This window comes from Calliphora vicina, chromosome 3, assembly GCF_958450345.1.
Source record: "Calliphora vicina chromosome 3, idCalVici1.1, whole genome shotgun sequence".
Taxonomy (NCBI): domain Eukaryota; kingdom Metazoa; phylum Arthropoda; class Insecta; order Diptera; family Calliphoridae; genus Calliphora; species Calliphora vicina.
This window is the reverse complement of record NC_088782.1, coordinates 131,612,831-131,628,892: the sequence shown is the minus strand read 5'-3', so window position 1 is coordinate 131,628,892 and position 16,062 is coordinate 131,612,831. Positions and strand designations below refer to the sequence as shown.

Genomic DNA, 16,062 nt, shown 5'->3' with positions numbered 1-16,062 from the left:
TAAAAAAAAATAATAATAATTTTTGGTTACAATCAAAAAAATTTTTAAGAGACGTCAAAGCACAATATTATAAAATTAGTCACATTGAAATATTGTCTCAGATTTCGCTGAAATCGGGGTTTGAATTGTTGGCCACGTCGCGTTTTTTGCAATTATCTTGAAAACGAAAAATTTACCAAAATCCACCATAGCACAAATTATAGAGTTAATTAAGAGCTACAATGAAATTTAACTTGAAATGTGTTCGACGGTCACGTTCGCATAATGGAATTGCCGATATGTACATTTTGTTTTTGTTTAATATGTATAAGGTTATGATTCATAATGTATCATAACGCCCACTTGAAGTAAATTAGTATATTTTTAAGTTTGTTGGGAAATATTTCACGAGTATGTTGTTATTTTTATGTTGTTACAGAAACCCGTTTAACTTCCAAAGAATTGCCAACTACAGCTTGGCGTCGTGAAAGGCGTTTACGTACGGGTGAGTATCATCATCCACATCATCATCCATCAGCTGGCTCTTCAACAAGTAGTGCACGTGCTTCGTCTCCCAATTCGTCGCCGCCGCCAGCTGCTCATATCCAACATTCTCCCATACCCTCTAGTTCAGTATCTAATACAAACACACACATGCATTCTAATGCGCATCAAATTTCAATAATGATGGCGGCCGCAGCAGCGGCAAGCATGCGTCCTTTAAGCGAATCTACTAATCGTCCGTCAGCAGCGTCTCCACCGCCGCCGCATTCAACTTTAGGAGGTCAAATTCATTTGGGTCAAATGGCACACACTCAGGTTTTGCAGCATATAAATTCGGTTGAAAATGACGATGCGCCTTTGGATATGTCTGTTGGTAATTTAAAACAGCGCAATTCTCCACCACCTCCCTATCGGGAACCTTTGCCTGGCTCACAATTTGCTTCATCGTTAGCTCGACCAAGCGTAATAACACAAGCACCACCAAAACGGGATGTTAGAGATTCTGCGTTAGTAGCAAATCGAGAAAATGACAATCGTAGTTGCGGTAATAGAAATTCAAAGCCAATCAAGATTTTAAACAATGTTAATAATATTTTTTTTTGTCTTTTAGAATCTATTGATGAACATTTTCGTCGTTCTTTGGGTAATGACTATTTTGCATTATTTTCAAAGAGGTCTCCTGCTAGCCAGTCGACGAAAACACCATCACCACAACCGCCAACAGCTCATATCAGAAGTCCTTCACCAACATTGCCGCTATCTTCAGGTGCATCAGCTTTGCCCCCACATTCTGCCTTAACACAACTGGAACTAATTCCTCCTCCTGCTTATCCAGCAAATTTACCCACAGACAATCATCAGCAAAATTCACAGCAGGCACACCAAAACCAAACACTTGTTACACCCAAAGCCAAATCTGTCTTGTTATCACCAGCTGTCATAGCAGCTCAAATGAAAATATCAACAGGGCCAAATTCTCCTCCTTTGCCATTGGTGGTTAGAGCATGTGGACAGCCAAAACATAAACATCATCACATTAGCTTGCAGAAGTCTACATCGTTAATAGCAATTACTCCATTAACTTCACCACAATCACCTGCACCAATTCCAGGAGTTAAGTTGGGAAACACAACACAAACACACATATTTAGTGCGACTGGATCCAGAACAGCTTCTCCTTTGCCTTTACCGTTGCATCAGCACCAATCATCAGCTATAGCGGTGACTCTGTCTCATTTTGCTTCAGTTGATATATCTCCGTCATCATCACCTCGCCACACGCCTGCTGTTGTAAACGTGCCAGTTCCGAATCCCTCACCCAATTTGCCAGCTATAATGCGTATAAAAACTGAGCCTGGAATGCAAAATGTTAAATCCCATAATCCTACACCTCCGGCTTCCCCTACTTCAAATACTAATCATAATATCAATTCTAACTCCACAAGTTATTCTTCCAATACATCTTCTCCTTCACCTTCCTCCCCTATAACTTCAAGCTGGAAATCTTCTGTCAATACCGGCAACACAAGTGCCGAAGTCTTGGCTTCAGTAGATGACCATTTTGCAAAAGCATTAGGAGATACTTGGAAGAAGTTACAAGAAAGTAAAGAAATCCGCAAATGATGATAATAATATAATTTTAAAAACTGGCAGTTCATTCGAAAAATGAGGCTGCTTAATAAGGTAGAACTTTACAAAATCAAAATACATTTTTAGAAAAACTATTTTCAAAATACAACATCAATATGCAATTTAGAGAAAAGAACATTTTTGGAGTGATATTTTTTACAAAGTGATATTTGAATAATAAAACTAAAAGTTTTTATTTGAATATTTAAATTTTAAATTTACTTACCAACTAAAAAACATAATATATTAACTATATATAGTAATCTATAAAATAAATATTAAATACATACATACATACATACATACATACATACATACATACATACATACATACATACATACATACATACATACATACATACATACATACATACATACATACATACATACATACATACATACATACATACATACATACATACATACATACATACATACATACATACATACATACATACATACATACATACATACATACATACATACATACATACCTAAATATATGTACATTAGACATGCCCATACATGTATGTATGTACATACATACATACATACATACATACATACATACATACATACATACATACCTAAATATATGTACATTAGACATGCCCATAAAAAATAGATTTGCTTTGGATGGATCTTATTTTGTTCATTTAGCAGCTAAAACTAACTACTGCAAAATTTAAGTGAAATCGGATAACTAGAACACGTGGCGGAAATTGATTGAAAGTTGTAAAAATGGGTAAATAATGGTACTTTTTCCGATATCTAAAAAAATTCCATATTTGAATACTGTTTTTTTTAAACATTTGCAATAAACCTAAGCTTCTAGAGAAAATTATCTTTTTAACAAGGTATAAAACAATAATTTCGAATGAAAAATAACAAAGTTATACGAGTTTATCTGACCAAATATTGAGCAAAAAGTGCTAGTTTACTCATATTTTACTCGCATTTCTATTGTTTACATAACTTTTGCATGCAAAACAGTGAGCAAATAATACAAAAATGTCGTTTTTCTTGAATATATGACGTAGGGAAATGCTAATAACTTGGTTATTTTTAACTCGATGTTCATGCTTTATACCTTGTTAGAAAAATTTTCTCTAGAAGCTTAGGTTTATTGAAAATGTTTAAAAACTGTATTTAAATAGGGACATTTTTTAAGATATCGGAAAAAGTACCATTATTTACCCAATTTTACAACTTTCAATCGATTTCCGGCACGTGTTCTAGTTATCCGTTTTCACTTAAATTTTGCAGTAGTTAGTTTTAGCTACAAACGAACAAAATAAGGCACATCCAAAGCAAATCTATTTTTGAAGGGCATGCCTAATGTACATATATTTATGAAAGATCTCAATTTATAATTTGTTTCGTTTAAACAGTTTATACCTATTTGTTCATGTAACAATTTTATTTGCTATAGCTATGAGAAGTATCCAAAAAAAATGAGATAGAAAATATTTAAGTATTACTGCATCTGAAATTCCCTTTAATTTTCTATTCTTCCATGATGAACGTAAAATCATTTTCTGTTTTTGCTTTGATGATTTGTAACTTAACAATTAGTTATATTCTGATCTGTAAAAATTTGTTTAACTATGTTTAATAATATTATTAAGGCGGATATCCTTAAACTTCTCTTGGCGTAATGTGTTTAAAATAAAATGTTTTATTTGTTTTAACATTTTTCCCATATTTAAATTAATTAAACTAATATAAATTATTCTAACACTAATAGATTAAAACATGATCTTTAAAATAAAATATATGTATTTCCTATATGTTTTTTATAATTTGAATAATTTATAAGTTTTATAATGAATTCCTATTATTTGCTAAAAAAAAATTAAACTTTTTAATTCAAAAAGTGGACAAAAATAAAGAAATTTTGTAAGGTTTCAAATGCTGGAGTATATAAATTTATTTAGTCGTAAGAACTAACCTTTTAATAAAAGCTTAATTGAGTCTTTAATTTTATCCATTTACATAAGTAGAATTCATTTTAGGTTTTATTTAGATTTTTGTAACGACAATTCATTTCTAATTATTTAAGTTACCTTTTCTTGTTTTTTAATTATAATTTATTAATATCAATAAAAAATATCGAACTATTAGACAAAAATATTTAAGTTACCACTAATCAAATCATTGTATAACAAAACATTTTTGTTATATAAATGTCACAAGTAGGGTTTTTATCCCGGGAATTTTGCCAATTTTTCACTACCCGATTCCAGGGATTTTTAGTCGGGAATCCCGGGAATTAATAACTGACGACAATACATAGAAAACAAGTTAGAACTCTATTTTTTTCACCAAAAAAACAGTGAAAAGTTTTTATAGTTTTTTGCTTATATTTCGGCAATAATAGATCACTTATTATTATTATTATTTATTTGGGTTTTTTCGTATGAAAATTTAAAAAGTGAATTCATTATTTATAGAATTTAAATTTAATTGTAATACAATTTTGTTATAATTTTTAAGGTCGCTTTTTTACAACTCTGTGTGTTTGAGGAGTGTGGTGAAAGTGGTTTGAAAACTAATACATATAAACAAAATGTTACCAATACATGCATAGAGTTATGTTTTTTATGACAACCGACTCAGGTTTTTTTGACAGCGTTTCACTTCTTGTTAGTATTCTTTGGTCAAAACCATAGCAGAACAAGCAAGGTACAATTATTAGAAAGTACGTTCTCAATTATACATTCCCTATAACGTCAAACAAAAGAAAATTAGAAAAAAACAAAACGAAATGTCTAAGACAAAAAAAAATAATTAAACAAATTTTTGTGTATTTACTTTTTTTCCTAAAATATTCAATTCAAATAAAATTTTTTCCAAATAAATATGTGTTAGTTTTAATATAACGTGCAAAACATTGAGAAAACAAAATAAAAAGTGATTAGAGTAAATGCGTTATTTGACGTTGTAGGGGTAAATATTGAAAACTCTCCCTAATAATTGTACCTGGTTGGTTCTACCATGGTCAAAACTAAATAAAGTTTTTAATATGATTATTAGATTTGTTTTCAACGTACGTTTAAGGGAGCATATCTCACAATATTTCAAACGTTTCCTTGGTTATTCCCATAGCAGAACAAGCAAGGTACAATTATTAGAAAGTACGTTCTCAATTATACATTCCCTATAACGTCAAACAAAAGAAAATTAGAAAAAACAAAACGAAATGTCTAAGACAAAAAAAAAATAATTAAACAGATTTTTGTGTATTTACTTTTTTTTCGTGAAATATTCAATTCAAATTAAATTTTTTCCAAATAAATATGTGTTAGTTTTAATATAACGTGCAAAACATTGCGAAAACTAAATAAAAAGTGATTAGAGTAAATGCGTTATTTGACGTTGTAGGGGTAAATATTGAAAACTCTCCCTAATAATTGTACCTGGTTGGTTCTACCATGGGTTATTCCCAAAGTATACCAAGTAGTCCAACTCACTATTTTTTAAAATTACTCTCTCACATATAAGGATACTGTGTAAATTCAACACCCTTGTGAGAGAATTATACACATCGATAGTCTCGAGATTTTAACTATAAATTGTCGAATAAATATAGTTTTATACACGTAAATTCACTAACACACATTATTTTATAATTTTTTTCAACACAACACAAACTAAAAAATATTTTTTTTTATTAATTTTGACGTTTTATTTTGTTTGTGGTAGGTTTTAAAATATAGAACAGAGTTTCAATTTTTGGTACCTATTGAAAATAGAACAAAATTTAAATAAATTAAAATTTAAGCATTTTTATAGAACTCTGTGTGTCTAGTGAAAATTAAAAAAGAACCAACACATGTACATTTTTGTTACTAACATATATTTAGACTTAGGTACTTTTTCACTAACACATGTATAGAGTTAGGTACTGCTGTCAAAGAGTTGGACTACTGGGTATACACGTTACGATAAGTCGTACGATAAATCGTACAAGTATGAAATTAGTAACGTGTATCATGTTGTCGTACTATCGAAGTATGAAAATCAAAAATTTTTGATTTTTTGAGGGCGGAGCTTCGATAAGTACGATAATTAGTATCGTATATCATGCTGTCGTACTACGAAATTTATTTCTTCAACAGTTGATTCACATTTGTCAGTTTTTTTGTGATACATTTTAAATAATTTTATTAATAATTCTCATTTTTTTATAAGCCACTTTGTTAAAAAAATGAATTTTCATTAAAATGTCAATAAACGTACGAAACATACAAATATTAATACATATATGACATTTTTTTTGTGATGAAATAATTAAATAAATAATTCGCTTTATATCTATATCGGGTTCTGTAAACCATTTATTTTAATAAAATGTCAATTCCTAATACCATAAAAGGTTGAGAATTCATTGAAGCATACAAAAGCCATATATGCCTTTGGAACTCAAGAGATGGCAGATACAAAAACAAAAATTTGAGAAATAAAGCTTACGCCGATTTATTAACAATTTATAAGGATATAGACCCAGAAGCCACTTTAGAGCAAATGAAAAAGAAAATAAACAATGTACGTTCGTCTTATCAAAGGGAGCTAAAAAGGATACTGCAGAGCGAAAAATCTGGGGCTGGTGCTGATGAGGTTTACGAACCTTCACTTTGGTATTTTCAGGATTTGCAATGCTTGAGGGATTTAGAAACACCTCTTAAAACCACTTCATCAATGTCGGAAACCGGTATTTTAGATGACTATGATGACGGTGATGGTTTGGCAAGTCATACAAATGGTTTTTTACTTTAAAAAAAAACTAATAAATAATACGTTTGGTTTTATAGGCCGCCTCAGTTAATAAGGTGCCATCGGCAGCACAGCTGATTATAGAAATAGCTCGCACAAATGTCAAACTACATATATAAAAAATATTCGCTCGTACGTCCGTATGTCAAACTCTATATATAAAAAATAAGTGAATTCGCCTGTATTTATTTCAATTCGCCACTACTGTCACCTTGTTAAATACGCCTTGGTGACAGCAGTGGCGAATTGAAATAAATACAGGCGAATTCACTTATTTTTTATATATAGAGTTTGACATACGGGGGAATATTTTTTATATATATAGTTTGACACAAGGCAAGGCGAATTCATACAAGGTGGTGTCAGTTCTACAAAAACAACGATTGGTCTTAACAAATGTCAAAAAACCAAAATGAAAAATTAAACAAATAAGTATTTAAACTTAATATAGTGTAGATAATTGAATAGTGAGGGCTTTACTTATTTATGTAAACAATAAATATTATATTAATACGATTGGAATATGTAGATATTTAAATATAAAAACAAGCTTTGACAACTGTTAGAACCAAAAAGCGAAAAAAAAAATTATCAGCTGTTTGACTGACTCCACCTTGTATAAATTCGCCTTGACACAAGGTATATTAATTATAAGGTAGTGTCATCGGCGAATTCAGAATACCGAGCGAATTGGTTATATTTTTTTTATATGTAGTTTGACATTGTGCCTGCATTTGAAGGCGAATTGGCTGGCAGGGAAAAATTTCAAAAACAGCTCACAAATAAATCAAAGCGAATTTTTGTTAAACAAAAAATGTTTATAAATTTGAATCTGTTTGTAATTTAATTTGATGTTTTTAAAAATAAAACTAATTTCGTGTAGTATTATTATTGGTTTTAAAACATAAACGAATTTAACAGCAAAACAAAGTTTGACATTTATAATGCACTACGGCGAAAAATGAACATATTAGCAAAAAACGATCAGCTGGTCTGATAACACTACCTTATAATTAATATGCCTTGGTTTGACATTTGTGCGTGCTATTTCTATAATCAGCTGTGCTGCCGATGGCACCTTATTAAATGCAGCTTGTCACCTACCTTTTAACAAAAACAAAGTACCTGTTGTTTTTGTATTGTTGTATTTGTTGTAGTGATGCAGTCACCTTTCCAAGGCGTATTTAACAAGGTGACAGCAGTGGCGAATTGAAATAAATACAGGCAAATTCACTTATTTTTTATATATAGAGTTTGACATACGGGCGTACGGGCGAATATTTTTTATATATGTAGTTTGACATTTGTGCGAGCTATTTCTATAATCAGCTGTGCTGCCGATGGCACCTTATTAAATGCACCTTGCACCTTTCTAAGTGTGCCCTGGGATAATTCTTACAAGTAGAAAAATTCCTACTAACAATTTGTAACTCTTTTCAAAAAAAACTTCTACTACGCATGTCGCCCAAGGCGATTTTATCTATAGATTCGCATGCCGCCATAAAAGATTAAAAGCTTGTAAAGGGTGTCTAAGTAAGAGTGCACTTTTAAAATTTAGTGTCATTTTTGTTTGTTCAAGTGGCAGCTGTCACGAATGCCTATTCCGTTTATTAAACAAGGAACTCAAACCAGCAGACCGTGGAAAGCGCCCGCTATTTGTTCAATGGGTAATGAAGCAAAGTGAAGTCAAATTCAATTTTTCAAAAAAGTCTCCTATAAAGCGCATTTCCATCTGAATGGCTCTGAAAATCCTCAAAAAATCCATGAGAAATAATGCAACTAGTAACTGCATGGTGAGGATTTTGGTCACTCGGCGAAATTGTGCCTTAATTTTTTGAAGATGAGGCGGAAATTGATAATCAAAACGAATTTATATACAATGATTACCTATAGTGCTAACATTAAGTTAAGTTTTTATTGTTAATGGGGGTTAATATATTAAAATTCTTTGTTCGCTTAATTGGTATTTATTAGGGATGCCGATCCCGAAAATCCCGGGATTTTTCGGTATTTCCCGAATCCCGGGTTTTGTGAAAAAGAATCCCGGGATTAACAAATCCCGGAATATTATGAGATTTTTGATATTTTAGGAAGATTTTTGAAGCACCCAAAATACTTAGAAAGCTAAATTTCAGCATATTTATAATACTAATCTCGCTTCAAATCCAAACGCAGCAAGATTTTTTCATTTGAATCAGGGAGCAGCACGTCTCCCTTGCATTGAAAGACCTTTACACAATTTACACTTTTACGAAATTATAAATAAAAAATTCAGCGGGAGTTTGTTCCCCGGGAGTTTTTTCCCATTCAAATTGAATAGGAAAAATGAGAAAAGGGAATTTTTATTCATAATTGGGCTGATATTCTGGATATTTAAAATGTAAAGGCAGTGGCATTATTTTTTATTTTAAAGTACTAAATAAATATACATATATTTAAAATCACCGTAAATAAAAGCCACGGGATGTTGAGTTACATAGTTCATTTTCGAGCTATTCTAATAATTCCGTTGTCCAACAAATTAAATACATATAACGCTGCAACCACACGATCAAGTTCTTCTTGATAGTCTTTCACATACACTGATGGACAAAAGTCACCGCCATTTCATTTTAGAATGTTTAAAGGACTACCACGTTATAAAGATAATTGAAACACAAAATTTTATTTTTTCAACAAAAACAATAATTCATTTTAATTATACTTTAGTTAAAACAAGTCTTTAACTTATCCAAATTTTTTTTTTTTTTTTTAAAAAGAGAAGTAACACTCAGGCAATTAATATGCCCAAAGTAAATTAATAAAGTAGACTCAGTAGAACAGCTGACTATTTTTTTTCCTTTGGTCTGAACTGTCAATTCACTTGTGGTTGTTGTGGCGAAAAATACAACAAGCCCAAAAGCAAAAACAACAACAGGCAACTTTGACAGCTCAGACCTTAAACCAAAAACAAAATTGCTTGTGGTTTTTGTAAATGTTGTATTTGTTGTAGTACTGTCGCTACTTTATTAATTTACTTTGCCCCCAAGTAACAATCACCAATGCATTTAAAGAAAAACTTAAATTAGGGGTTTCAAAATAAAAGCCTAAATCACATACTATTTTTTTTACTTAGACACTTATGAAACACAAAATTGAAACACTGCGTTACCGACAATTGTTTAAGCAATTGTCACAAAATAACACAAATGTGTCATAAATCTCAACTATTGGCAACACTTATCAATCGTCGTTTCGCTGGTCGCTTTGTGTAAGAAATTTTTCGTGGGTTTAACGAAACAAAAAAGTTAGAAAACATCATAATAAATACGGTTCAAAGTGTATAAACTAAAAAATACAATGTAAAAAGTGAAATGTTTAAAGAAATTTCTTAAAGTATCTTCATATTTTAATAGGAGAAACGGCATTTTTGTAGTTTTTTTCTTCTACACTTCTGCTGTCAAAAAAAAAAAAAACAAATTTGACAGATTGAAAGAAATGTAAAAAAGAGGAAATATAAAAAGAACAAATATTAAAACAATACATATATAGAAATAAAATAGATTGAAGTAAATTTATTTTACAAAACAGTAAGCGTAATATATTTAAGAATTAAAAGTAGAGTAAGTAAAAATAAAACAACAAAAGTTGTAAAAACAAAAATAAATTAATTACAAAAAAAAAAAAAATGTGAAATGGGAAACAAAAAAGGTGAACATGCAATATGAAATGTCAAACAAAAGAAAGAACGCTATTTACAGCACTGCCACACCAAAATTAGTTATAAAACATTAATTATAAATGATGAAAAATAAATAAAAAGTAAATATTTTTATATAAAACTTTGTTGAATTTGCTTACGCATTTTTTCATTTTGTTTAAAATCTTGTTTATATTAAATATAAATGGCAATATTCCATCAGCTGTGGTTGTCAAATATGTTTTTCTATTAATGAAGAAAAAAAGAGAGCTTGAGTGTTATAATTCAAAAGAGTGTAAAAGAAGTAAGAAAGGAAAATCACAAAAAATCGTGTCAAATGCAAACAATTGCAAAACAATTTTCTCCCTTGAAAAAAAAAGAAAAATATAATTTATAAAATTATACAAAATAAATACATTTATAATATTCCTATGCAATTTATAATAAAAATTATTTAATACGTTTGTCTAATTATTTTAAATTGAAATAATATTCTACTTTTTTTTTTTGCTTAAAAGTGAAAAAAGGTGATGTGCGAAAAGTGCGTATGATGGATAATAATGTATGAGTGTAAAAGGACCACAAAAATTTATAAAAAAAATTAAACAAAAATATTTTAATTATTTTATGAATTCAAAAAATAACAATTAAAAGGTGAATTATACATTTTAGAAAATTGTTTTTCATATTTTATACGATTATTAGTGTCGCGAAAATAATAGAAATTAATGTAGAATTTATTTTGATGTGACAATTAATCTTTAAGTAAAACACAAATCGCCATAAAAATCCATATAATTTTAGAGAAAATAATTTTTAATAGAATGTTAGCTAATATATAATAATTTAACTAAAAAATAATGCTTACATTAATCCTGCTAAAAGGCATTAAGCAATATAAAAACTAATATCCATCAAAACTAACAATAACATAATATACCTCTGCAGTAACATTAATTAGAAATATATTTTTTTAATAAGCAACTCTGGGTTTTGTCTGCCCCTTTTACTACTGGAGCCTTTATACGTCAACTTTACATGTTTTTATAAAAAAAACAAAAAACAACACGAATAATCATAAAGGATTATTAATGCCTAGGACAAAAAAAAGAACTAACAAAATATACATTGTATTGTGAATTGTAAAGTAAAAAAATAATCTGTGAAGGAATTATAGTTCTAGACATATTAATTATATTTGAAATCGTAGGTGTTTATAGAAAAAGTTCCTTATATGTTTTATAAATGAAAATTGAATCAACCGAAATCTAAAAGTCCATGTCAATGCTTCAATTGATTGGTAAACGAAAGTCACTACTGGCACAATGCAAAGCTTGGATTCATCATGTCAAGAAGCTGATGTAAGTAATTAATTCAAATAAAAATGCTTTAAAAGCATCTATATATATATATTTTAATTACAGTTCATAATAAATGACACATTGAAAAAGCTTAAAGGCTCATCTAACTCTGCAAACACAAACGCAGGGAATATAGTATCTACGTTGGCTTCAAATAATCCCACAACGGCGACAATACTCAGGCAACAGCAACAGCAACAACAATTAGCCTACCAACACTTACCAAATTCATCATCATCTCATCAACAGCAGCATAAATTTCAGCAGTATCATCAATTGCAAACTGCTTTGCAGGGTACAAATGTATCTTCAACAGCTATTAATGTTGGAGGTGGGAACAACAATTTTCCAACAACCTGTATTCAAAATGTGGCTCAACAACAATTATCTCCGACAGCTCCACCTTCTCCTCCATCGTTGGTATCTTCGTCGTCATTTTCTGTTACGTTTCCCCCAAAGTCGTCACTCATAGACAACAGTTTATTGCACTGCAATATTTCACAAATTCCCAGCCAACCACCTCTTTGCATATTTGAAGATGATGAGGAACCCTCAAATCCAACAGATCAACCCCCTGTAGAGTTATTGGCTCCAACAAATCCGTTACCAACGTCTTCTATATCGAATAGCGCCTGTCTAAATCAAAATTTAGATACTTCCATTAACTTGGATAATATCGTAATTTTAGCGCAGCCTGCTCCACCTTCTAATCCTTCTATACAACAACACATACCGCTAGCGCAACCATCTCCACAAGCGGTGCAATCAACATCTTACTCTAACTTTAATTCAATTACCTCACCATCCCCCATCGTACCGGATTTATTACTATCAACGCCCCCAGGTGTACACAATAGTGGTTCCCATAATAACAATAACAACAGTAGCAATCACAATAACAAAAAGGCTGATAAGCGACCTTCCTCATCATCATCGTCTACAACGGTGAATCACCATCATCCACACCACCATCAACATCAGCACAATCATCATTCTCACCTCTTAACATCGCCGGGGACAACTGGATCGCCTACCTCGTCGCCTAGTAAGAGGCAGAAAATTAAGGACTCAACCTCTACAAAATGTTCACATTCTCCATCGTTGTCACGGTCTACATCCACATCTACTACTTTGGGGCTTTCTAGTGGGCAAACAACTACCACTAACACATTTTCGTTATCATCCTCAACAACTAGTGTTTCTAAGCGAGAAAATACTTCATCACACAAATTTTTCAACATACATGAACGTATTAAGGATCACTATTTACAATTGTTAGCGAATGATTTAAATTTATTTGCTGAAGCTGGGGTAAGTTTTTTACATATTTTCATTACTTGTATAACTATTTATATTTCCTTTTATATACAGTGGGGAGCTCAAATGAGTACATGTTTCTATTTTGTGCACTTCTTATGGAATAAAAATAAAACTAATAAAATAAATCCAAACATTTTTTCTGTCATTTATTTTATGTTTAATATGCAACAAAATGAATTACAATTCAAAACAAAAAACATCCAGTTATAAATATAAAAACACACAAAACTAAAATAACTCGCATGTACTCAATTTTGGACCCCACAATAACTTTAGGGAAGAATTTCTTTTTTTAAAAAAATTTTCAAAATCCTTTATTACGTAAATAAAATTTTACACGCATTGGCATATTTTCTATAAATGTTTCATTAACTTTTTTTGGAATACTCTCTCGCTCGTGCTCAATCCGCTGTTAAAGCTCGTACAAATTGGTAGGAGTTAATCGGTGTTGTTTCAACCGCCAATTCACCATTCACTAAAAATTCTCAATAGGATTGAACTCAGGACTTAATAAGAAATTTTTCTAGGAACACCATTCTTTACGATTTTTGACGTGTGTATCCTATTGAAAAATTACTTCTTCTGCAGGATAAGCGTTAAAATCTATAAAGTCAAAAGATGAATGTGAAAAATACAAAGATGATTACGTATTGAGGTCGGTATATCGAACTGGACACTATTTCGCTAGAAATTTTGCTCACTAAACCATTTTTCAAAGTTTTTGATGAGTGCTTTAATTCGCCGTCCTGCTGTAAAATAATTTCTTCGACATGATTGGCGCTCTTATCTACAAAATCGGAATGGTAAGTCTATAAATTCGGTATGATTAGTCTTCAATATACGCAGATAGTCTTCTTAACTCATTATTTCGCCGATTTTTTCAAAATTGGTGACACAGTAAGGAAACAGTAAAACACGGTAATGATATGGGGTTGCTTTTATGGCGCAGAAAACCATCTGCGTATTTTGCAGACTCACCATACCGATTTTGCAGTCTCATCATCACGTTTTTGTATATAAAAGAGGAAATCCTGCAGAAGAAGTAATTTTTCAATAGGATGGTGACCCAATACACACGTCAAAAATCGTAAAGAATGGTGTTCCTAGAAAAATTTCTTATTAATGCAGTTATCAGCTCAATGTCTTGAGTTCAATCCTATTGAGAATTTTTAGTGAATCGTGAATTGGCGGTTGAAACAATACCGATTAATTCCTACCAATTTGTACGAGCTTTAAGTATTCCAAAAAAAGTTAATGAAAAATTTATAGAAAATATGCCAATGCGTGTAAAATTTTATTTACGTAACAAAGGATTTTGAAATTTTTTTTAAAAAATGCAATTCTTCCCTAAAGTTATTGTGGGGTGTAAAATTGAGTACATGCGAGTTATTTTAGTTTTGTCTGTTTTTTATTTAGAACTGGATGTTTTTTGAATTGTAATTCATTTTGTTATATATTAGACATAAAATAAATGACAGAAAAAATTTTTGGATTTGCTTTATTAGTTTTATTTATATTCCATAAGAATTACACAAAATAGAAACATGTACTCATTTGAGCTCCCCACTGTATATGAACAAAACGAATACAAATTCTATAAGATACGAAGATATCTTTGAAAATGTTTGTAAATAAATATGTTATACTTTATGCTTATGGTGATGATAATGAAATACAATGTAATAACAGTTAAAACTATGAAACACAAGTACAATTTGGTGGCAAATAAACTATGGTGCAAAAAATGGATTTTATCGAGTTTAAGTTTTCATAATGATAGTTATAAACATGTGGTAACGAACGTACGCAAAATAGAAGTCAACTTAGGCTGACAGTAGTGAAGTGTAAAAATCTGCGAAATGGAGCGGAATATTTAAAAGCGATTAATTTATTTTAAAAGTATTAATGTAGGTCTCTATACGGTATTTCATAATAAAATATCTCTATTGATTTTTGTTTAAATTTCTTAAGTACATTTCTTTTTATTATTATTATTATCACCATGCATTTTCCCATAAATATCTCCAAATTTCCATAACAAACAAGTAAGAAAGTATGGTCGGCCCGACCACCACAAAAACATTTTTCTTTTAAAAATTCAATAATTTATATTCGTGTGTGATTTTCGAAGTGGACCTTATATGCGAGCTATGACCAATTATAGACCGATCACCATGATTAGGTTGTAGTTTATATCTATGTGAAAATTATTTATGTTGAATTTTATGTGTATACCAACATTTTTAGAAGATTTATGCTCGTTAAAGTAATTTTCGGAAGCGGGTCTTATATGGGAGCTATGACTAATTATGGACGGATCATAATAAAATTGGGTGACATGAATTCGGTATTTGTTATATTTAATTGTTATAATTATAATAATTGTTATACTTACGCTGATGATATTCAACTTTTGGCAACTTCACAAATTTCTGATTTGCAAATGTTTCAAAACCGTATTAATGAGGATCTTGGACATGTAGTGGAATGGTCTAGGGAAAATTATTTTGAATTGAACCCTGTGAAATGTAAAGTAATGATTTTTTCGAGAAATTTGGATGTGAACTTAAGAATAATGATCGATAATGTTCCTTTGGAGATTGTGTCCCAATATAAGACATTAGGTGTTATTTTGGACAACGATCTTTCATTTAATAAACATGTAAATCTTGTTATTAATAGAGTTTGTTTAACATTACGTGGCCTTTATAGTGTGGCTTGTTACTTGCCATTGGCTGTGAGACTTCGGGTTGCTGTTTCCACTTGTCTTCCACACTTTCTATATTGTTTGGAGGTTTACTCGGGCACTTCTGC

General features: G+C 30.6%; 2 protein-coding genes across 6 annotated transcripts in view; both read left to right on the top strand.

The window, feature by feature from the left end:
• Tgi (Tondu-domain-containing Growth Inhibitor) overlaps window positions 1-4,024 on the top strand; it is a 54,548-nt gene extending 50,524 nt beyond the window's left edge. For both annotated transcript variants that reach the window (XM_065504650.1, XM_065504649.1), the window contains 2 exons: window positions 419-1,027; window positions 1,094-4,024. In XM_065504650.1, the coding sequence (XP_065360722.1) occupies window positions 419-1,027; window positions 1,094-2,106 (1,622 nt within the window). In that variant the 3' untranslated portion in view covers window positions 2,107-4,024. The remainder of the gene's footprint in view (window positions 1-418; window positions 1,028-1,093) is intronic.
• Window positions 4,025-10,017: 5,993 nt separating this feature from the next.
• Spt20 overlaps window positions 10,018-16,062 on the top strand; it is a 30,113-nt gene continuing 24,068 nt past the window's right edge. For all 4 annotated transcript variants that reach the window (XM_065502995.1, XM_065502996.1, XM_065502994.1 and 1 more), the window contains exons 1-3: window positions 10,018-10,490; window positions 11,549-11,928; window positions 11,992-13,239. In XM_065502995.1, the coding sequence (XP_065359067.1) occupies window positions 11,893-11,928; window positions 11,992-13,239 (1,284 nt within the window). In that variant the 5' untranslated portion in view covers window positions 10,018-10,490; window positions 11,549-11,892. The remainder of the gene's footprint in view (window positions 10,491-11,548; window positions 11,929-11,991; window positions 13,240-16,062) is intronic.